General features: G+C 42.1%; 1 protein-coding gene across 11 annotated transcripts in view; it reads right to left on the reverse strand.

Annotated features, from left to right (window-relative positions):
• Positions 1–24,372, reverse strand: part of LOC137331588 (beta-galactoside alpha-2,6-sialyltransferase 1-like) — a 156,726-nt gene that overhangs the window by 26,712 nt on the left and 105,642 nt on the right. For all 11 annotated transcript variants that reach the window (XM_067995480.1, XM_067995486.1, XM_067995482.1 and 8 more), the window contains 2 exons: positions 20,895–21,783; positions 1,031–1,128 (listed from right to left, as the gene is read on the reverse strand). In XM_067995480.1, the coding sequence (XP_067851581.1) occupies positions 1,031–1,128; positions 20,895–21,732 (936 nt within the window). In that variant the 5' untranslated portion in view covers positions 21,733–21,783. The remainder of the gene's footprint in view (positions 1–1,030; positions 1,129–20,894; positions 21,784–24,372) is intronic.

Here is a 24,372-nt window from a genome sequence, read left to right on the forward strand (position 1 = left end):
CATGTTATGTTATCAGCCCCTATATGTCTGTCAGAAGCCAAAATGTGTTAGGAAATGCAAGAATATTAATCGCCAGTCTCTGAATAACTCATTTTTTGAAGAGGCAGTCAATGAGATCCTATGTAAGGACCATCTGGAGAAAGATGAGCAAGCTGGAGGCTTGGTCCCACCTGCGGATCTGTAGCCAACTTTTCTACATCCTGTTTCCATTCCCCACTGCTTAACTCACTGGCATAGTTTGTGTGACCACATCATAAAGTTAACATGGATTCCATTTCTGTCATTTCATGGAAAACTACCTGACATGCTCGTCATCAAAACTATCTTCTAATCCTTGTCTCTTTTTTTATGTCTGCCGCGTAACTTGGAGTTGGGTTCCAGGGAGATGGATGAGGGAAGCCCATCTAAAGATGCACCATTACTCATTCTTACCTTTCCAAGTATCCATTCAGTGATATCCACCCCACAGGATTTAGAAGTGTCTTCTATATGGATCTGTATACCTATATTTTGTTTGAACCACATGCAGCGTTATGGGATGATTTTACACTTTAAGTGAAATTGTATTCAGACTTTTTAAAATATGCGTTTCCATTGTAGCTTCTCTTCTGCCCTCTTTGTATATCTTATTCTGCACACCACTTCCAAACAAGAGGGTGGACTGCAACTTGTTCCCAGGCCACGGTCAATGCCACCCTTGAATCAGCATCCAGAAGGTGCATAAGACAAAACATAGATTGATTTGTGGGCAAATTATTCCTCCCTATGGGAATCTGCCTCATGTCTGCTCATCCCTCCCCCACACTATTTGTGGAATTGTGGGTATGAACTTGCAGTGAAGCACATCACTACAGTAATCTGCCACATTACCAGGCTGCCCATACATGACTGTTCTTCTACAGCTGCCACTCCCGTGGCACTGGCCAATTCTGGCTCTTTCACAATCCTGTAAAATACAATCGTAACGTAACACTCTGCCATTGAACCCTAGAGTTTTTCCATGTTGAAAGTCAACCTCGTTTGACGTTACCTGTGAATTAATTATCCGAATTGTTGTGCGTCTCCCCACGTCAGATTCAAATCCTATGGTGGGTGCCCCATTGAACCTCAGAACAGCATCATGGCCATCTGATAATAAGAGAAAGTGACAAGTACATTCCAGGCGTTTATTTCTGTTTAGACCTTTGATCACTGAATTATGTATTGACAAATCCACAGGAAGGATATTCAGGGAATTTTCAAACTGAATGAAGTTGTGTGTAATTCAATAAATGATTCCATGCTGGAGCTGACCGAATATTCCTTTGAGACTTTGTCTCTCGCGTTTAAATTTTTTAGCATTACGTGTACAGTTATTTGCCAAATTTCAGCCCAGACAGTAATCCATTTGCCACGCATGTTCAAAAAAGTATAAATTTAGAATTTCTGTAACTAAGAGGCGGAGTAGAAGTTGACCCCATGTCTGCAGACAACGTCACCAAGGGGAAACAAGGAGACAAGGAAAATGAAGGGGCAAAGGATAGATCCTTGGGGGTCTCCGGAGCCAATGGTGCGGCAGCAGGAAGGGAAGCCATTGCTGGAGATTCTCTGGCTACGATAGGATAGGTTAGAGTGGGGCCAAGTGACAGGAGTTCCACTGAGAAGGACAACAGAGGAGGTGTTGGAGGAGGGTTGGTGTAGTTGACCGTGTTAAAGGCTGCGAGGAGGTCGAGGAGGGATAATGCATCACAGTCACAGATTTTAGTTAGTGCCATTTTAGTACTGCAGCAAGGTTGGAAATCTGATTACAGCGATTCAAACAAGGAGTTATGGGAAAGATAGGCACGGATTTATGAGGCAATAATGTGTTCACAGATTTGGAGAGGATGAGTTGGTTGGAGATGTGCCGGTAATTTGCAAAGATAGAGGGGTCGAGAATGTTTCTTTTTTTTTTGAGGAGGGTGGTAATGATTGAAGCTTTGAAAGGGAAGAGGGCAGTTCCTGAAATATCAGCTAGCATGGGGGTCAGGAAGGAGAGTAGGGTGGTCAGCAGTTTAGTGGGAATGGGGTCAAGAAGGAGGTGGGTCTCATCGATGAAATGAGCTCGGAAAGGGCACAGGAGAATAGCTAGAGAGAGAGGTTCAGCAGGTTCAGAGCTAGAGCAGGAGGAAGCCTAGGGGGGAGTATTGGCTTGTTGGGCAGGGGAAAGGGAGTGAAGCAGCTGAGGCAGGAGAGGAGGAAATATCAGGAATTGCTGAATGAGGGAAGGCAAGGATGGACAGTGAGGAAGGGAGATAGAGAATGAGAAACCGATAGATAAAGAATAAGGGGGAGAGACTGAGAACATGAGAGAACGAGAAGAAGAAAGGAGATGGAAAGAGAGAATGAGAATGAGAGGGATAAAATGAGAAAATGGAACAGGGACAGATGCCAGGAATTAGCAATGGTGGAGAAAAAGAAAATCTGGCAATCAATGTAACAAACTTTTAAAAAATCAGTTGGTTTTTGTGCCATCCAAAGTGGGGAGATATAAGTAAATCCATTTGTTGATTCTCATTAAAAGAATATCCAAGAAAAGCCTTACAAAAATCAGGATCTCCCAGTGTGCTAACTTTATGTTGCGGATGTGGTGCCTGTGCTGCACCATAAAGCACCGGGACACCAATAACAACAGAACTGTACAAAGATGGGAGTATTCAGTGCGTAGGAACATAGGAGACTATTGCAGTTCATCTGGTGGATGCCAAAGATTGAAGGATGTGTGAGAGAGTAGTGTATAGCATTTTTCAACAAACTTTCTCTGTCAAATATCTGTATAGATCAATGTCCCAAAACAAACCTTGCGCACTGCCTCCCTGAATGGTCCCTTTCATATATTCATTATATATGGAAGAGCATAGAGGTACAAATTTGCAGGGAAATTACAGAGAATTTACAGGTGCAAGAACTACAGAGTAGTGATAATGGGAGACTTGAACTATCCTAATATGGATTGGGATAGTAATGATACAAGGGGCAAAAACGGGGAGGAATTTCTGAAGTGTGTTCAGGAGAACTTTCTTGATCAGAATGTTTCTAGCCCAACGAGGAAGGCGGCATTATTGGATCTAGTTCTGGGCAATGAAGTGGGTCAAATGGAGCAAGTGTCAGTGGGTGAACATTTAGGGAACAGTGATCATAGTATCATGCGGTTTAGATTAGTTATGGAAAAGGACAAGGAGCAATTTAGAGCAAAAATATTCAAATGGAGGAGGGCAAATTTCAGTGGGTTGAGAATGAATCTGGCCCGGGTAAATTGGAATCAAAGATTGGCAGGCAAAACTGTAATCAAACAATGGACAGCCTTTAGAGAGGAGATGGTTCAGGTACAGTCTAGGTACATTCCCAGAGGGGGAAAGTTAGGACAACCAAAGCCAGAGCTCGCTGGGTGATGAAAGAGATAAAGAGTAAGATGAAGCAGAAAAAGAGGGCATATGACATATGTCAGGTTGATAATACAAGTGAGAACCAGGCTGAATATAGAAAGTAGAGGAGAAGTGAAAAAGGAAATAAGAGGGGGCAAAGAGAGAGTATGAGAATAGACTGGTGGCAAACATAAAAGGGAAATCCAAAAGTCTTCTATAGGCATATAAATAGTAAACGGATAGTAAGAAGAGGGGTGAGGCCAATTAGGGACCAAAAAGGAAATCTACACATGGAGGCTGAAGTACTAAATGAATACGTTACATCTGTCTTTACCAAGGAAGATGCTGCCAAAGTTGCAGTAAAAGAGGAGGTAGTTGAGCTACTGGATGGGCTAAAAATTGATAAAGGAGGCACTAGAAAGGTTGGCTGTACTTAAAGTAGATAAGTCACCCAGTCCGGATGGGATGCATCCTAGGTTACTGAGGGAAGTAAGGGTGGAAATTGCAGAGGTGCTGGCCATAATCTTCCAATCCTCCTTAGATATGGAGGTGGTGCCAGAGGACTGACAACCTGCTCACCGATACTCGGTTTGGGTTCCGTCAGGACCACTCATCTCCAGACCTCATTACAACCTTGGTCCAAACATGGACAAAAGAGCTGAATTCCAGAGGTGAGGTGAGAGTGACTGCCCTTGACATCAAGGCAGCATTTGACTGAGTGTGGCACCAAGGAGCACGAGTAAAATTGAAGTCAACAGGAATCAGGGGGAAAACTCTCCAGTGGCTGGAGTCATATCAAACACAAAAAGATTACAGTGGTTGTTGGAGGCCAATCATCTCAGCCCCAGGACATTGCTGCAGGGGTTCCTCAGGGCAGTGTCCGAGGCACAACCATCTTCAGGTACTTCATCAATGACCTTCCCTCCATCATAAGGTCAGAAATGGGGATGTTCGCTGATGATTGCATAATGTTCAGTTCCATTCGCAACCCCTCAGATAATGAAGCAATCCGTGCCTGCATGCAGCAAGATCTGGACAACATCCAGGCTTGCGCTGATAAGTGGCAAGTAACATTCGCGCCAGGCAAGTGCCAGGCAAAGACCATCTCCAACAAGAGAGAGAGTCTAACCACCTCCCCTTGACATTCAATGGCATTAACATCGCCGAATCCCCCACCATCAACATCCTGGGGGTCATCATCGACCAGAAATTTAACTGGACCAGCTATATAAATACTGTGGCCACAAGAGCAGGTCAGAGGCTGGGTATTCTGTGGCGAGTGACTCACCACCTGACTCCCCAAAGCCTTTCCACCATCTACAAGGCACAAGTCAGGAGTGTGATGGAATACTCTCCACTTGCCTGAATGAGTGCAGCTTCAACAACACTCAAGAAGCTCAACACCATCCAGGATAAAGCAGCCCACTTAATTGGCACCCCATCCACCACCCTAAACATTCACTCCCTTCACTGCCGGTGCATTGTGGCTGTAGTGTGTACCATCTACAGGATGCACTGCAGCAACTCACCAAGGCTTCTTCGAGACAGCACTCCCAAATCCGGGATCTCCACCACCTGCACGTTCCCCTCCAAGTCACTCACCATACCGACTTGGAAATATATCGCCGTTCCTTCATCGTCGCTGGGTCAAAATCCTGGAACTCCCTACCTAACAGCACGGTGGGAGAAACTTCACCACACAGACTGCAGCGGTTCAAGAAGGCGGCTCATTACCACCTTCTCAAGGGCAATTAGGGATGGGCAATAAATGCTGGCCTTGTTAGCAAGGCCCACATCCCATGAACGAATAATAAAAATGTTACACCCTTGTTCAAGAAAGGGTGTAAGGATAAAACCGGCAACTGCAGGCCAACCAGTTTAACCTCGGTGGCGGGGAAACTTTCCGAAACGATAATCTGGGACAAAACTAATAGCCACTGAGCCAAGTTTGGATTAATAAAGGAAAGCCAGCATGAATTTGTTAAAGGCAAATCGTGTTTAACTAACTAGATTGAGTTTTTTGATGAGGACATGCAGCTGATGTGTATATGGACTTTCGAAGGCGTTTGATAAAATGCCACATAGAATCATAGAAGTTTACAACACGGAAACAGGCCCTTCGGCCCAACATGTCCATGTCGCCCAGTTTATACCACTAAGCTAGTCCCAATTGCCTGCACTTGGCCCATATCCCTCTATACCCATCTTACCCATGTAACTGTCCAAATGCTTTTTAAAAGACAAAATTGTACCCGCCTCTACTACTGCCTCTGGCAGCTCGTTCCAGACACTCACCACCCTTTGAGTGAAAAAATTGCCCCTCTGGGCCCTTTTGTATCTCTCCCCTCTCACCTTAAATCTATACCCCCTCGTTATAGATTCCCCTACCTTTGGGAAAAGATTTTGACTATCGACCTTATCTATGCCCCTCATTATTTTATAGACTTCTATAAGATCACCCCAAAACCTCCTACTCTCCAGGGAAAAAAGTCTCAGCCTATCCAACCTCTCCCTATAAGTCAAACCATCAAGTCCCGGTAGCATCCTAGTAAATCTTTTCTGCACTCTTTCTAGTTTAATAATATCCTTTCTATAATAGGGTGACCAGAACTGTACACAGTATTCCAAGTGTGGCCTTACTAATGTCTTGTACAACTTCAACAAGACATCCCAACTCCTGCATTCAATGTTCTGACCAATGAAACCAAGCATGCTGAATGCCTTCTTCACCACCCTATCCACCTGTGACTCCACTTTCAAGGAGCTATGAACCTGTACTCCTAGATCTCTTTGTTCTATAACTCTCCCCAATGCCCTACCATTAACGGAGTAGGTCCTGGCCCGATTTGATCTACCAAAATGCATCACCTCACATTTATCTAAATTAAACTCCATCTGCCATTCATCGGCCCACTGGCCCAATTTATCAAGATCCCGTTGCAATCCTAGATAACCTTCTTCACTGTCCACAATACCACCAAAATTGAAGCCTGTGAGATAAAAGGGGCAGTGGCAGCATGGATACGAAATTGGCTAAGTGACAGGAAACAGAGTAGCGGTGAACGGTTGTTTTTCGGACTGGAGGAAGGTATACAGTGGTGTTGCCCAGGGGTCGGTACTAGGACCATTGCTTTTTTTGATATATATTAATGACTTGGATGTACAGGGCACAATTTCAAAATTTGCAGTTAACGCAAAACCTGGAAGTGTAGTAAAAGTGAGGAGGATAGTAATAGACTTCAAGAGGACGTGGAATGAGCGGACACATGGCAAGTGAAATTTAACGCAGAGAAGTGCAAAGTGATACATTTTGGCAAGAAGGATGAGGAGAGGCAATATAAACTAAATGGTACAATTCTAAAGTGGGTGCAGGAACAGAGACCTGGGGGTATATGTGCACAAATCTTTAAAGGTGGCAGGACAAGTTGAGAAAGCAGTTAAAAAAGCATACGGGATCCTGGGCTTTATAAATAGAAGCATAGAGTACAAATGAAGGAAGTTATGTTGAACCTTTATAAAACACTGGTTCAGCCACAGCTGGAGTAGGATGTCCAATTCTGGGCACCGCACTTTAGGAAGGATGTGAAGGCCTTAGAGAGGGTGCAGAAAACATTTACTAGAATGGTTCTGGGGATGAGGGACTCCAGTTACGTGGACAGACGGGAGAAGCTGGGGTCGTTCTCCTTGGAGCAGAGAAGGTTAAGGGGAGATTGACAGAAGTGTTCAAAATCATGAAGGGTTTAGATAAAGTAAGTAAAGAGAAACTGTTCCCATTGGTGTAAGGGTCGAGAACCAGAGGACACAGATTTAACGTGATTGGCAAAAGAACCAATGGCGAAACTTTTTTATGCAGCGAGTAGTTATGATCTGGAATGCATTGCCTGAAAGAGTGGTGGAAGCAGATTCAATCATGCTTTACAAAAAGGAATTGGATAAATACTTGAAGGGAAAAAATTTGCAGAGCTGTGAGGAAAGAGCAGGGGAATGGGACTAACTGGACTGCTCTTAAAAAGAGCCAGCACAGTGTGATGGGCCGAATGGCTTCCTTCTGTCCTGTAACCATTCCATGATGCTATGATTATGCTCTATAAAGTAGTTAAATCTAAACTGAGTCAATAGGATTACATCCAGGAGTAATCTTGTTTCATTTGCACTGGGTTTTAACTTACTTTTTAAAACATGGCCCTGGGGAGGCAGTACGCCCTGATATTCTATTTCCATCAATCCCCAACTCAAAGGTAGTACTGGTGTTGGTATCTAGCACATCCTTATCCTCCTGCCTTTAGGATGCATTTGATGGTGACAATCACCCCAGTGTACGGAACACTCATTTTTGGCATAAAATATTTAACATGAAAAAGTAACTTTAACATTGATTTCTTACCTAGTGAGCTGAGTAATGCTGGATAATTTTGAGAATTATAACCATAAACTACTCTCCTGTATCAATTTTAATACAATTCCTGGAGTTCCCAAATGCACCAAGGTGCCCAAATCATTTCTCTGCAAACCATAAGTAATTCAGAACTTCCAAATGTTCCATCATAGCAAGCACTTTAGAATGGCATAAGATTCAGGGCTGGAAAATTTAAACTAGCCCAAGACCCGAGTCAGGATCTGTTTAATATAACAATACATTTCTACCAATAGAGGACCCTCTATAAAAAATTAGGAACTCTCCCTCTAGTGGCAGTAACCAGTACTGCACACATTTCAATAGGCCCCACAGGTTTAAATGCCTTTTCCCAGTGATACTATTCACAGATTTTGACTTGCAGAAAAAAAATCCCAGGTCACAGACCTGTGGAATATTCCATAGCAGGGTGTTCAAATTACTTCTGTACAAACAATTTATAAAGTGGCTTTTGGTTACTCAGCAAGACGAATAGCACTTCAAGAGATTACAAAACACTAAATCCCAAGCCTAAAAGCATGTGTTACGGTTGATAATCTTGGTTTGCTGGTTTCCAATTTCACCTATCAGGAGCTCCGATTTCCAAAGAAACAGCCACAGACTGAAGACTTTGTGTGGTGCAGAGGCGCGTCGTGCACAAAAGGCAATTACTTTTAAACAGGTCGGCTGTAAGTGCTGCTACATTATCAGCCTTGAAACTTGTAATCTGTAACTCTGAAAAAGGAACAGTGCAGTTTTTAAAATGGATGGAGAAGCTTCGGGTTACATTTATTACGCAATTGGGGTAGATTTTCAACCTGTTCCCCCGGCGTAAAACTAACGCTGCGGATCGTCCACCCATTATAAAACAGTTTCATTTTCACTTCTGTTGAACTCAATAGTTAAGTACCTACCCCAATGCTTCAAAATGTTTAATTATTGACCCTACTCTGTACTACTAAGTTCTAGCTATTCAACCAAAGAGTGTTGTTTTGAGCAGCAAAGTCTTTATTCCTTATAGTCTTCCTTTTATATAGAAACGTCCCTTGGCATTGCCCATCATTATTTGAATGATTTGCTATTTTATAATGACGGGGGCACTATACACAAGGTACAATGTATTATTCTGCTGCTAAGTGTTGGGTGCGGTGTTGAAGCTGGAATGTTCTATTACGGAGGCCGCAAAGTCCAATTGTTGACAATTCTGAGGTTCATTACAGGCTGAGCTGGGGGTGGGGAGTATCTGACAGATGGGAACAGATCAAACGGGATGGCAGATAAGTATGAGTCTGAAACACACTGGTGGGTAGGGAAGGGGAGATTGCAGATATCCGGGTGCAACATGTCACACACTCTGTCTCACTCACACATGCACATCACTTATCATCACTCAGAAAAATGCTAAAGCTTACCTCAAAAAACTATCGCCAAGAATTTCCTCGGGATGTTCTCCCAATCGGCCACCATAACTTCGGCGGAAACGTTTATGCGGTGTCCTCTGCCGAAGGTAGGCTGATCGGAAGAACCCTCAAGGCAATTCCCAGCATATTGGTTTTACCCATAACACTTATGTGCTCATTCAACTGAAGAGAGGGAGAGATTTTTAACTATATAGTGTAGCAAAATGAAGAGCTTGCCACAGTGGAAAATAAATTCTGTTAGTTCTGCAATGTATAAACAACAGAAATGATAGCTGCTCTCCATCTGACTTTCTCTGAAGTAAAAAGTCAAAAATGTTGTCACAGGACAAACCGTGCTGATAAAATCTTGAGGCACAATGGGAAATCACGCACACTGCGTGAAGCTGACGGCATGATAGCTGTTGGTTAAAATATTGATTTCAAGTCCAGGATGTTTGAAAGAGGCTGAAGCCTTCATGTAAAAACATTAACGAAGGCACTCAGACACAAAAAGATAATTTTACGAGAACCCAGAGGCCAGGAAATTCCTCAGAGTCGCTCTCATCCTCCAGCGTTACTTTGCCGCAAGTGTGGCGGAATCTCCACATATTCATTGGAATGTAAATCGGACGTGTTGTCGAACAGGCGGCCAATCTGCTCCAGCAGATTACTGCCCATCTGCAAATTTACCATAATGTTTGTTACTGCTGCTTCCACTAAAATCTCAATCGAGCATCTCCCCTGTAAAATACAGCTAAGCCAAGTGATTTGGCATGCGGTGACATCTTGCAAAACATCCTCGATGTGGTGTGATTTAGTGCCTGAGTACAGCATTAAGAAGTCCAAGGGCGATGAAGTCGCTCACACTAGCTGCCGATCCCAGAGAGCAGGTTTATTACACTTCCTGCATTTTACCTTTTACCAAAACTACATTTTTCTTCATGTGACATAATTAAACCTAGATAAAAACACAGAAAATAGCAGCAGTTGGCCATTCGGCCCTTCAAGTCTGCTCCGCCATTCAATATGATCGTGGCTGATCCTCTACCTCAATACCATATTCCCGCTCTCTCCCCATAACCCTTGATGCTTTTTGTGTCTAGAAATCCATCTAGCTCCTTCTTAAATATATTCAGTGACTCGGCCTCCACAGCCTTCTGTGGTAGAGAATTCCACAGGTTCACCACCCTCTGAGTGAAGAAATTTCTCCTCATCTCAGTCCTAAATGTCCTACCCCGTATCCTGAGACTGTGTCCCCTCGTTCTGGACCCCCCACCTAGGGGAAACACCCTCCCTGCATCCAGTCTGTCCAGCCCTGTCAGAAATTTATATGTTTCAATGAGATCCCCTCTCATTCTTCTAAACTCAAGTGAATACAGGCCGAGTTGACCCAATCTCTCCTCATAAGACAGTCCTGCCATCCCAGGAATCAGTCTGGTGAACCTCTATGGCAAGTATATCCTCTCTTAGGTAAGGAGACCAAAACTGCATGCAATACTCCAAGTGTGGTCTCACCAAGGCCCTGTATAACTGCAGTAAGACATCCTTGCTCCTATACTCAAATCCACTTGCAATGAAGGCCAACATGCCATTTGCCTTCCTAACTGCTTGCTGCACCTGCATGTTTGCTTTCAGTGACTGATGTAGAAGGACACCCAGGTCCCTTTGTGCATCAACATTTCCCAATCTATCACCATTTAAATAATACTCTGCCTTTCTGTTTTTCCTTCCAAAGTGGAATACTTCACATTTATCCACATTATACCGCATCTGCCATGTATTTGCTCACACTCAACTTGTCTAAATCACATTGAAGCCACTTTGCACCCTCCTCACAACTCACGATCCCACCTAGTTTTGTGTCATCAGCAAACTTGGAAATATTACATTTGGTTCCCTCATCCAAATCATTGATATATATTGTGAATAGCTGGGGCCCAAGAACGGATCCATGTGATACCCCACTAGTCACTGCCTGCCACCCCGAAAAAGAAACATTTATTCCTACTCTCTGTTTCCTGTCTGTTAACCAATTTTCAATCCATGCCAGTATATTACCACCAATCCCATGTGCTTTGATTTTGCACACTAACCTCTTACGTGGGACTTTATCAAAGACCTTCTGAAAATCCAAATAAACCATATCCACTGGTTTGCCCTTATCTATTCTACCAGATACATCCTCAAAAAACTCCAGCAGGTTTGTCAAACATGATTTCCCTTTCATAAATCCATATTGACTTTGTCTAATCCCATTGATATTTTCTAAGTGTCCTGTTATCACATCCTTTATAATAGACTCTAGCATTTTCCCAACTACTGATGTTAGGCTAACCGGTCTGTAGTTCCCTGTTTTCTCTCTCCCTCCTTTTTTACATTTGCCACCCTCCAATCTGCAGGAACTGTTCCATAATCTATAGAATTTTAGAAGATGACAACTATGCATCCACTATTTCCATGGCTACCTCTTTTAGTACTCTGGGATGCAGATTATCAGGCCCTGGAGATTTATTGGCTTTCAATCCCATTAATTTCTCCAGCACTTTTTTTTTACTAATACTAATTTCGTTAAACTCCTCCTTCTCACTAGTCCCTTGGTTCCCTAGCATTTCTGGGAAGTTATTTGTGTCCTCTTCTGGGAAGACAGAACCAAAGTATTTGTTTAATTGCTCTGCCATTTACTTGTTCCCCATTATAAATTCTCCTATTTCTGACTGCAAGGGACCTACATTTCTCTTCACTAATCTTTTTCTTTTTACGTACTTGTAGAAGTTTTTACAGTCCACTTTTGTGTTCCTTGCAAGTTTACTCTCATACTGTATTTTTCCCCTCTTAATCAATCTCTTGGTCCTTTTTTGCTGAATTCTAAACTGCTCCCAATCCTAAGGCTTGCTATTTTTTCTGGCAGCTTTATATGACTCCTCTTTGGATCTAATACTATCCTTAATTTCTTTTGTTAGCCATTCTTTTGTGGGTCACTTTTCCTTTTTTGTTTTTGTGCCAGAAGGGAATGTATAACTGTTTCAATTCATGCATTCGTTCCTTAAAAGTTGGCCATTGCCTATCCACCATCAAGCGTTTTAATGAAGCTTCCCAATCTATCATAACCAACTCACTCCTCACACCTTTGTAGTTTCCTTTGTTTAGATTTAGGGCCCTAGTTTCAGATTGGACTACTTCACTTTCCATCTTAAATGAAGAATTCTATCAGGTTTTGGTCACTCTTCCCTAAAGGACCCTGCACAACAAGATTATTAATTAACCCCTTCTCATTGCACAATACCCAATCCAGGATAGCCTGTTCCCTGGATGGTTCCACAACGTACTGGCCTAAAAAAATCTCACACTCCAGGAATTTATCCTCCACAGTATTATTGCTAATCTGGTTTGGCCAGTCTATATGTTGATTAAAGTCACCCATGATTACTGTATTACCCTTGTTACATGCATCTCTAATTTCCTGTTTGATGCCATCCCCTTCATTACCACTACTGTTTGGAGGCCTATAGACAACTCCCACCACTGTTTTCTGCCCCTTGGCGCTTCTTAACTCCACCCAGACTGATTCTACATCTTGATTTTCTGAGCCAATATCCTTTCTCACTATTGCTCTGATTTCATCCTTTACTAACAACACCACCCCACCTCCTTTCCATTTTTGCCAGTCCTTCCTAAATATCGAATACCCTTGGATATTCAGCTCCCAGCCTTGGTCACCCTGCAGCCATGTCTCCATAATTGCAATGATATCATATCGGTTTACATCTACTTGCACTATTAATTCATCTACTTTATTACGAATGCTTCGTGCATTCGGGTACAGTGCCTTTAGATTTGTCTTTTTTAAATTTTTTAGACCTCAACATTTTTTTGGAACTATGGCCCTATTTGTCTTATTACCATTTTTCTTACCCGGACCCTATTTGTTAGTGCACTCTTTTGTTTGTACACTCTGTCCCTTCCTGACACAATCTGGTTATCCTCACCCCAATCACTTTCCTGCACTGCTTCTTTGTCTTTTCTCTTTAGCATTCTAGATTTCTCTCCACTGGGACCCTCCCTCCCCCTTATTTAGTTTAAAGCCCTATCTACCTCCCTAGTTATTCGATTTGCTAGAAGTCTGGTCCCAGCATGGTTCAGGTGGAGCCCATCCCAACGGAACAACTCTCTTTCCCCAGTACTGGTGCCAGTGCCCCATGAATCGAAACCCACTTCTCCCACACCAATCTTTGAGCCACGCATTTGTCTCTCTGATCTTATTTACCCTATGCCAATTTGTTCTTGGCTCAGGTAATCCAGAGATCATTACCTTTGTGTTTCTGCTTTTTAATTTAGTCCCTAGCTGCTCAAACTCCCTCAGCAGAACCTTTTTCTTAGTCCTACCTATGTCGTTGGTACCTACTTGGACCATGACAATTGGATCCTCCCCCTCCCACTCCAAGTTCTTCTCCAGCCCGGAGGAAATGTCCTTAACCCTGGCACCGGGTAGGCAATATAGCCTTTGGGACTCATGCTCCTGGCTGCAGAGAACAGTGTCTATCCCCCTAACTATACTGTTGCCTACTACAACCACCTTCCTTTTTACTCCACCCACTTGAACGGCTTCCTGTACCCCAGTGCCGTGGTCAGTTTGCTCATCCTCCCCACTGTCCCCGCACTTGTTCACAAGGGTTGCAAGAACCTCAAATCTACTGGACAAGCTCAGGGACTGAGGCTCCTACAATATTACCTCCTGGATCCCCGTACCTGCCTCACTCGCAGTCACATTCTCCTGTCCCTGACCACGTGTCAATTCTAAAGTATTTAATCTAAGGAGTGTGGCTGATTATCCAGCAGGACAAATCATAAAAATGTTTTAAAAAGCAAATATTAAGAGGGAAATTACCAGTGCTGAGATTATTAGATGCAAGGGGTGCAAGAGTTCAGCTGTAATAGTTTCTTTTTAAAACTGAACAATCTACAGAACCAGTTTGAGTACAGCACACTGCATCTAAATCAATGTCAGATTCAAGGATCTAAAGCTTTCCATTCCAGTGGTGTCAAGGATTCAGCTAGTGTCAGGATTCAGACGGTAAATGTGCTCACGTGCTTTTTGCCAAAGACCAATTTCACCCCTAATGTAACTATCCACTCATTGAGCAGCAATCGGTACAAAGCTGAATGTAAATCCTTTGAATAATGGTCCTTCAGTTACTATAGATAACAGATTGGGTTCTGTGTTGAATGTCGGTTGGATAACCTTAACTGCCATCCAAGAGGGACTGCAATATTTTAATGGCTGCGGGGTGGGGAGGATGAAAGCATGGAACCAGGAAGGGGCGGAACAGGGAATGGATGTTGGGCCTCATAATTGTAAAAAAATGAAATAAAGACCAATAAAAAGAAAAAGGAGCTAACTTGGTCCCAAAAAACCTACGTTCTGAAAACTTTTTTGCACTCAGTTTGAAGTGAATCAAATCACTTCAAGTGCCACAATCATAGAATTCAAAATTTGGGAATAAATAAAGTGACTGTTCCAAGCCTCAAAGGAATGGAAATCTTAGCAATAAATGGAAAGGGATGATGTTAATGAAGTGTTGGATTGATGGATCCAGATGACAGAAGAACAGAAAACGCAGCAATCATAGGAATGATTTCTCACTTGCCTTGACGGTTCAGAGGTAAAGTCTCCATTTCTGAGCCACACAGACCAAGATGGTCCTAGATCCAATTAGAATTAGCAAATGGTGGGATTTCAAGGCGCTGGATCTTAAGGTAACAAGAATAATCAGGAACATGACTCAATTTAAACAGATGGGCACAATGAGATTATTTGTGAAGCAATTGTATCAAGTCACTGAATGGCTCTTGCATCACAAAACTTTAATCTTAACTTTAATATTTTCAAAAGGTTCACAGCAGTTGACAGGAGCATCTGCTGTATCATGAACTTGTAATGGGCATTAGCATAACGGTAAATCAGCTTCCTTGACATCAACTGCTTTGGGATAAGACAACCACCCAGATTTTCCTGCAACGGCGAGATCGGCGAGGTACACCATAAATTTCGTCGTCTAGCGCGCTGATAACTTTCCATATCCTCCTTCATTTCTAATTAAAATATGTCCAGGAATGGATCAGGAAACTTTGGCGTGCCATAAGTAATGGCGTAAGTCACTTATGCCAGAATTTCTTGGAAAATCTGCACTAGAATAGTGATGCACTATTACAATGGCGCCTATTTTCAAGAAAATCTGGGCCGCAGAATTGTGTTTAAATGAATGGGGCAGAGAAACTGAAACCTTAGCTCACCATAGAAAATAAGGAGGGATTTTGTCTCTTACTGGCAAGGTAAAGCAAAATATTATGACATTAGATATTTCCAAAGAATCAACAAAACCGTGAGGTAATGCAATGAAGATATTGTCTTAAACCAGGCCAAGATGTTGGCACATTTACAGTCTGCTCAAAAGATATTAATCTTAGGGAATTTTTCACTGGCTGCCAGATGGCAAAATGTTTTCATGGTTTTTAGACAGTTTTAATTGCAGGGGGAGGAGGGGAGAAAAACTTAATCTAGTTTATCTGCCTGGGCAAAATTGGACTATATGGGCCACTACTTGTCTGATGTCTGCAGCCCTTCCTATTTTCATGTGTCTGTATATGGCACATTCAGGCCGATGACAGTAACCAGTCAACTGTTACATCTTTACCACTTGATTGGCTGAAAATCCAGCTTTTGGAGCTGGCTTTTAGCCAAAGGGTGCGTTTTTTTTTAAAAAGCCGATCCAAACTTAAAAACAGATTGCAAGCCTGAAAACATGTAATCAAAACATTTCAGATGTTTCAAAATAGAAAAAAAGAAACAATAAATAGAATGTTGTGTTAGATAGGTAAAACAGTTAAAATAATCTAAATTGAGTGGGCAAGGTGGCAGATGGAGTATAATGTGGGGAAATGTGAGGTTATTCACTTTGGTAGGAAGAATAGAAAAACAGAATATTTTTTAAATGGTGAGAAACTGTTAAATGTTGGTGTCCAGAGAGACTTGGGTGTCCTGGTACAAGAAATACAAAAAGTTAGCATGCAGGTACAGCAAGCAATTAGGATGGAAAATGGCACGTTGGCCTTTATTGCAAGGGGGTTGGAGTACAAGAGGAAGGAAGTCTTACTACAATTGTACAGGGCTTAGTGAGACCTCACCAGGAGTACTGCATAGAGTTTTGGTCGCCTTATCTAAGGAAGGATATACTTGCCTTAGAGGCGGTGCAACAAGGGTTCACTAGATTGATTCCTGGGATGAGAGGGTTGTCTTATGAGGAAAGGTTGAGAGGAATGGGCCTATACTCTCTGGAGTTTAGAAGAATGAGAAGTGATCTCATTGAAACATAAAATTCTGAGGGGGCTTGACAGGGTAGAGGCTGAGAGGTTGTTGCCCCTGGCTGGAGAGTCTGGAACTAGAGGGCATAGTTGCAGGATATGGGGTCGGCCATTTAAGACTGAGATGAGGAGGCATTTCTTCAGTCGGAGGGTTGTGAATCTTTGGAATTTTCTACCCCAGAGGGCTGTGGATGCAGTGTCGTTGAGAATATTCAAGGCTGAGATAGATACATTTTTGGACTCTAGAGGAATCAAAGGATATGGGGATCAGGCAGGAAAGTGGAATTGAGGTTGAAGATCAGCCATGATCTGACTGAATGGATGGAGCAGGCTCGAGGGGCATATGGCCTACTCCTGGCTCCTATTTCTTACGTTCTAAACAGAACAGATAGTTGATGGGTAGAGCAGGACAAGTTTTACTTTTTTTTCCAAATTTTATCTTTCGAGCTCAGAAAAGACACATTTTATGCAACAACTTGATTTTAATTTTGCTGACTAAAATCAGATGGGAAACCTGAATGACGCACAAATTGTACATGGATTGGCAGTCTGACTGACTCAAGTGCGCACATTGGTGTCTGACAAAGGAGTTAGCTATTTTAGTAGTTGACCCTCATTAATTTTAGTGATTTTTTTTAGGTTAATTCACAGGTGCTTGATGGTGACATGGAATCCATACAACTCGTGTAGGCTCTGAAAATGTATTGCCCTAACAATGGACAAGAGGAGAAAAGTAGTGTTAAATTTTTATTCTCACTTGAAAGTGAGTTTCAAATTTAATTTTTTTTTCAAATATATAGTTCAGGGCTAATACAGCAGTAATAAAACATATCCTGATATCTAATTAGTTGTACTACTCCAATAGAAGGTGTTCATTTCAATTGTGTAAGACAAAAGTTTTTAAAAAAACAGGTCCACACATGACTATCATTACCTAATTACTGAGAACACTAATTTCCTTTCCTAACCTTCCCAGAGAAAAAACTCCAATAACATAGCTAAACGTCTCTATTATCCTTAGTCCCCTTCCTCAATAGATATCAATCAGGCTCCAGTTGGGCCCAAATCAACAACCTTCTCTGGGAGTTTGTTCCACATATCCCTAAGCCCATGTGAGAAAAAAAAGTCTGTTTTAATCTCTAAACTTGCTGAAGGCTTATGAATGTGTCTGCTAGTGCAGAGGTGGCCAGCCTGTGGCGCTAGACCCTGACATGCAGCATATGAGCCTCAACAATCAGCACTCAAAGCTCAGGCAACCCTCACTCCTACGTCCATTTATATTTCTTACTTGCTGGTTTCTCTGGTTTGAATTTTGTGGTCCTGGAGGTTTGGAATCTACTGTTTTTAAGCACAGTTGCCTCACTGGAGGATAAATTCTAAATCAGAACACAGGGATCTTTTAGAATCAGCAATTTGGGAAGTATGGAATTGAATGGTAATATGGATTTAAACTTTACCTGTAGCTGCAGAGGCTCTATAGCACCTACCTATGTAGCCCACAAAGATATAAACTTGGAACTCTCCGTTCCAGTACTATCATAGTTTGTTTACTTCTACTGCATGCATACCTTTCATTATTTTGAAGACTTGTATCATGTTTCCCCTCAACCAACAAAACTGAGTTTGAGTCCAACTTAGTCCCTAATGAACTCAGTCTTCCAATGAACCTAAATCCTTTTTGGAGGCGGGATACTGAGAAAGTTCCAACCTGGAGCTCAGATTCTGGTATCAGTGTGGTGCAGTACAGCACCACCCTCTAGTGTTCCATGTGAGAATTGATATTACTCCATTTAAACATACTGGGGGCCATTTTTCATGACTCTACTGTTCCTTCTGTGCTCAAAAACAGGATCAAAATCGCATGGCAAACTGAAGCGTCAAGTTATCGCCGGAGCTGCCACCAGCAACAAGATGAATAAATGTAAACGGAGGTCAGAAGAGGTAGTTACGACCCCTTGACACATTTTCATCTCTGCCCGCATTGCTACTGCCAGTTTCTGCTTCCGCCGACCAAACATGAGTGGTAGATGTCAGCAGGTGGCCATTTTGAGCAGACTTTAAAGGCATCCTTAGCTGCAGTAAGGGAAAGCTGGAAGCAGATTGGACTCTCATTTTTACTTGCGTCTTTTGAGCCTGAAAGGCTTCTAATATTTGATCTCCTTGCTGCTTGTAGGCGCTGCAAAAATTTTCCCTGCCACCACAAACTGTTGTTCCCTTTCCCTCCCGACGCTTCCACTCCTCCCCTTTAAAAGGTGCAGTTGCAGGCTGCCTGTAAAGAGCATGTTTCGTATTGGCAGCTTGCCAGATTTGTTTAAATGAGACATGACCACGAAATTGGCTCTGGCACCATGCCTTCTCCATTGGACAGGCATATCGCACAACCCTCCCGCCATCTGCCTGATTAATACTATGTATGAAAATCTACCCCACTGAATAAGGATCTAATACAAGCTAGAAAGCAGCCAAGTGTCATTGATTTTAAAATGTGCCTCACCAAAAAAAATTAGGAATTTAATTTTATTGCAAGTTCTGTTTTTGCTGTTTGTTGATTACAATGTAAAATGAATTTAGCACATGGTACTATTCTTGTAGGATTTTCACAGACCTTTAGGGACACTACTGATTCAGCAGCTGGAAATAAAAACTCAGAAGTTTTATGCCCACTGCAGTACCAATTTGCCAGACTGTTTTCTTTTTTTTTCTTTTCAAATAAGATTAGTTTTTGTTCTTCTAATGTGACAAATTAATTATACTTGAATTTAAAGTTAACTCGCAATGAGATTAGGCATATAATTGATATGAAGCTGATGTAATGTTGGATTACTTCCTCCAAGTGGACTGTAGGCATTACAGCGAATTCAACTCGCTCCCAGTTCAGTCCTGGAAAATGTAAGCATTGTGCTTCTTGTATTGGCACAGTGCAGAGCTCCCTCGCACCAACACACAACATGCAGTGCAACTGTTTCTCAACACAAACTTGCTAATAAGCTAGTCAGTCAAACCTACCATTCTGAATAAAACTCAGAAGCCTAAAAGCTTTCAGAACTGGGATCACAATTTTTAATGTGAATTGTAGAGAGAATTAAGTTAAAATGACCTGAATTGGGCCTCTTCTGTTTAATTTGCAAATGCTCAAGTTAGTTGAGTTTGTCTCAATTATGTGTTAATGTGACTGTTTAATTGTTTAAAAAAAATCAGGGACGCACAGGCACAGAATGACAAGCTTTTATAAAGCATTTTCAAGATCTTAATATTTCCTCTACCAATTCATGGATAATGGGCAAGTGACTGAAGGCACAACACTTTGGATATTCTGGTCCCTTTTCACCCTGTCAATCTAGTGGGTGGACATCTGTCAATGTTTTCCGGCAGTCTATCCTTTCCAGAGATGGGTCTATATCTAATCCTTGCAGGGATGATGTGGAGATGCCGGTGATGGACTGGGGTGGACAAATGTAAGGAATCTTACAACACCAGGTTATAGTCCAACAGTTTTATTTGAAAATCACTAGCTTTCGGAGGCTTTTCCTTCACCTGACGAAGGAGAAAGTATCCGAAAGCTTGTGATTTTCAAATAAAACTGTTGGACTATAACCTGGTTTTGTAAGATTCCTTACATTAATCCTTGCAGGTGCAGAAATGTGTGCACGTCATAAACATACCAAGTGTATAAAAGGGAGAGGGAGAGGTCAATGCATTCAGAGCAGCAGCTGGACTAAGATCAGTTTTCAGCTTTTGACTGTGACTCAACAGACTGCTGAGCCCTTAAAGCCAAATTCAAAAATTGCCATTTTACATTCCTAACAGCTAAGCACTAAACCCTGGAAATTGTTAGATTGGATGAGAAAACATTGCAGTTAGTCTCAGAAACATAATGTAATCAGCCACACATCTCTCCCCCCTCAGGTATGGGCCCATAACGGGCTACAGTTCCATAGGCACCAACAGCACTTCTGGAACCTTGCACAAGTAGCCTTGTATGAGCCTGGACAGCAAGTCTGGTGTGAGCTATTTGATCCCTGGAGTCCCTGTTTCATACTCACACCTACACCTTCCTTAACGTTACTGGCCTGAGAAAACTGAAGTCCCAAATATCATGCAGGACACTTTGTTATGGTTTCCCTTTCCATTATATGCCCGCTGGCTAGCAAAAATCAAGGGGCTTTTTCTGTAACCCCAAGCAACAGGTATCTGTTGATATTCACAGTTGTAAATATCTCAGCATAATAGGATTCAGTCTTTACCTGATCATCCTAGTTGCCAGTCTTCTGTCTCTACAGTCTATTTTTCTAGTGGAAAAGAAAACTGTACAAAACGTAAACATTGAATCTGCAGTCAGATGTTTTGTGTAAAACTCACCTATTTCCCTTCCCAGTCCCGATCGGAGGATAGAGCCGGCTGATGCCACGACAGCGCACGTCTTGAATGGTCCGAGCGCTTGGGTGAGATTTTTGCTTGGTATGAGCTCCTGCCAGTCACATGTAGCGAAGGGCTCGTCTCCGAATTCAACGGACGCCACTTGGACTCTTTGTTTCAGTTCACATAACAGTTCTTTGCTGCTGAGCTTCTTTGACTTCCTTGTTCCGGTGAAGTTCACAGCATACTTATTCATAGAAGCGTAATTGTTTTTGACGGTCCGTAGGCGGCGGTTGAGGTTGCTTGAAGAGCTGTCTTCATTCCAGATCATCCATGAATTCCATTGTTTTTTAAGTGACAGCTTTATCTTTGTGGGTTTTGCTGCTGTGTTGGAAACGATTGATGGCTCCTTTGCTTGTTGCCTCCTGGAAGAATCCCCGTTAGCCAGAGATTCGGGCAGAAGATCCTTTGAAACAGCCATTTCTTTAAACTGGATTTCTGATTTGCTGGATCTTTTTATCCTGCTGTTATTTATCCTCAAAATAATTTCAGAATGTAACTGATCTTTTAGTGCTGCCTCAAAGATTCTGGAAGAAGAACCTTGGTTGACATATTCAGGATTTGATCTATCTACATCCTCCTTACTTCGCAATATGTCCTGTGTGCCACACTGAATCAAATTATATTCGAGCCTCTTGGTCTCTGTGCTGTTTGATCCATTTTTGAGCAACAGGTTTCCATTCTGAATACACATCTTATAGAATACAGTGTAGAGGCAGAGGATCATGACACTTGTGAAGAAGCATACCTTCTTCATGGTCCCAAGTCTACATCGAGCCATATTTATACACAGTTAAGTTCAGGCCATCACTTGTTGGATAGCGTAGGAAACCTGCAAACAAAACAAGAGTCATATACTTAAGAGTGTGTCTCTGTTCATTTCAGCTGCCCATTCTAACAAGCCCTGGCAGTTTGACATTAGCTTGCAGCTGGCTGTATAAAACCTGCATTCAGGAAGGAGTGGCACAAACACCACACCGATATCAAAATAAAAGAGCCTTTAGGGAAATTGGCACACCAGTCTGTGGAGCAGCTGAATAAACCTGAAGTCATATCAGCTCGGCTCAATTCGTAGCACTCTCCCCCGAGTCATCATGGTTCTGGGTACACTGGCAGGTAAAGGAAAAAATATTTAAAACTGAAACTGACAAATTGGAACAAAACTCTCTCAATTTTCTTTAATGTCTTTTTTTTGTAAACCAAATGGTGAGATTGTCTGTTTAAAATTCCTCAGGTAGGTGATGGATATTTGTCAAAATACAATGCTTCCATTCAGTTTCACAAAACATGACTCCCTTATACCCCACACCATGCCCAAAATCGCTCTTAGTTATCAGAGTGCAGAGAGGATTGGGAGTCAAATTTCACCAAGTAGAAAATTCCTGATTCGTACAAAGAGCTGAGCGTCCAGTTGGTGAAACTGCAACAGGAGAAAGAAGAAACAGACAACTTTAAAAAAGATTCTGAAGAGTCCTGTTTAATGGAAATATATAATTACCAGCATGATTGTCTCACACTCTCTCCAGACACGAAACACACCATGACAGTAGATGCTCTGGAAGATGAAGGATACTACCTGCTCTCTGGAATCCTGTATATGCTATTCTGAGGAGGAGCTGCTGAACATCGGTGTCCTTTTTTGACTATATGCACCTTCATGATCTATTTGTGTTCGTACACCACGGCTACACGTCACGGTGGCCGCATGGTTTCCTCTTACTGTTCTCATAAACAACACTACTTCTTTTTGTCGGTTGAAACATGATAGCTTATAATGAAAATACTGTCATCTGCCATTTTGTATCTGCATTTCGGTGGGCAGCTGACCAGCAGCATGCAGTCGAGACTCGGGTGTTAAAATCTCCTGGGCCTCACGTTGCTGAGGTCAGCGTGGGAGTTTAGCGCTCACCTCGTGCACTCCCCCATCCAATTCCCACCCCAGGTTAAAATCAGGGCTACAATTTCTAGAGCCTTGGCTATTTCTTCCCTCAGGATTCTAGCGTGTGACCAGTCGGGCCCTGGAACTTTGTTCTCCTTTAGCCTAACTAACTTACCTAAAATTTTCCTTCTTATCTATCAGAATTATCATTCATGTTGCTCTCAACCACTTCAGGATTCCCTTCCTCTCCAATATCCTCCTCTTTAGTAATGACCAATGCAAAATACTTAAATACCTTCATTTTTTTTGGACCATCAGCTACAAATTAACAATTCTCACCTATCAGGGGTCCCACCTCACTTAATATTGTCATTTTATTGATGTACTTGTAAATACCTTACTGTTCTATTTCATGTTTTGAAAAAATTTTCCTCATCCCAAACCTCTTCTCATTCTCCTTTACCTTTTTTCATTATTCTTATAGTCCTTATAAGCCCTCCGCTTTAATGTTAATTGGTTTCTAACCTCTATTTATCCATGGCACCTGATAAATACTAGCAGTTTCCTTGTACCTTTGCAATCGCTCTCAAAAAAAATCTCACTGTTGCACTACAGTCCTGTGCGCCAATTTCTCCTTCCACCTCACCTCAGCTAGCTCATCTTTCTAACCTCTTTTGAATGAGACATTAAACCGGGGCCCTATCTGCACTCTTGTGGATGTAACAAAAACCCCATGGCACTATTCGAAGAGCAGGAGTTCTCCCCAGTGTCCTGGCCAATATATATATATATCCCTTAATCAACATCACTAAAACAGATTATCTGGTCATTATCACATTGCTGTTTGTGGGACCTTGTTGTGAGCTGCTGCCTTTTCTACATTTCAATAGTGACTACACTTCAAAAGTACCTCATTGGCTGTTAAGCACTTTGGGACATCCGAAGGTTGTGAAAGGAGTTATGTAAATGCATGTTCTTTCTTTATTAGTCATAACAGATCTAGTAACACCTCAGCCATTATGGGCCGAATCAATAACATAGAAAAGGAAGAGGGCAGAAAACTGACAAGATAAAAAAATTGTCAGGTAAGGTGGAGAAGCATTCCAATTGCACAGAATTATTAAAATTAGGCTTCTTCTTTTCCATCATTATTTTTCCTTAAAGTATTTTGTGTCTCTCCCTATTCACCGCTGTTGCCTCCTTTTTTAATTGAATTGTTTTAAGCTTCTCTCTGAATTCCTTCTGCTGTTTCCATTCAACGTCTCAAAGTTCTCCCCGTGAGCTGCTCTGTTTAACTCATGGAAAATCCTGCATGCAGATTTCTTGCTGCCACATCACCAGGGGAAACAAAGTAACTCATGCATGAGTCTGGCAGACTGTTCAGGAAATCTACAGTCTCGTTAGTGCGGCACCTCAGCCAGGCTACACTTGTAGGAATACCCTGACAGATCAGTCTTCAGCAGACTAAAACATTGTGAGGAAATTAAAGCTCTTCCTGTAGTAATATAACTCCATTCTCCAGATAAATATTTTAATTCAATG

Source organism: Heptranchias perlo, chromosome 13 (assembly GCF_035084215.1).
Source record: "Heptranchias perlo isolate sHepPer1 chromosome 13, sHepPer1.hap1, whole genome shotgun sequence".
Lineage (NCBI taxonomy): Eukaryota > Metazoa > Chordata > Chondrichthyes > Hexanchiformes > Hexanchidae > Heptranchias > Heptranchias perlo.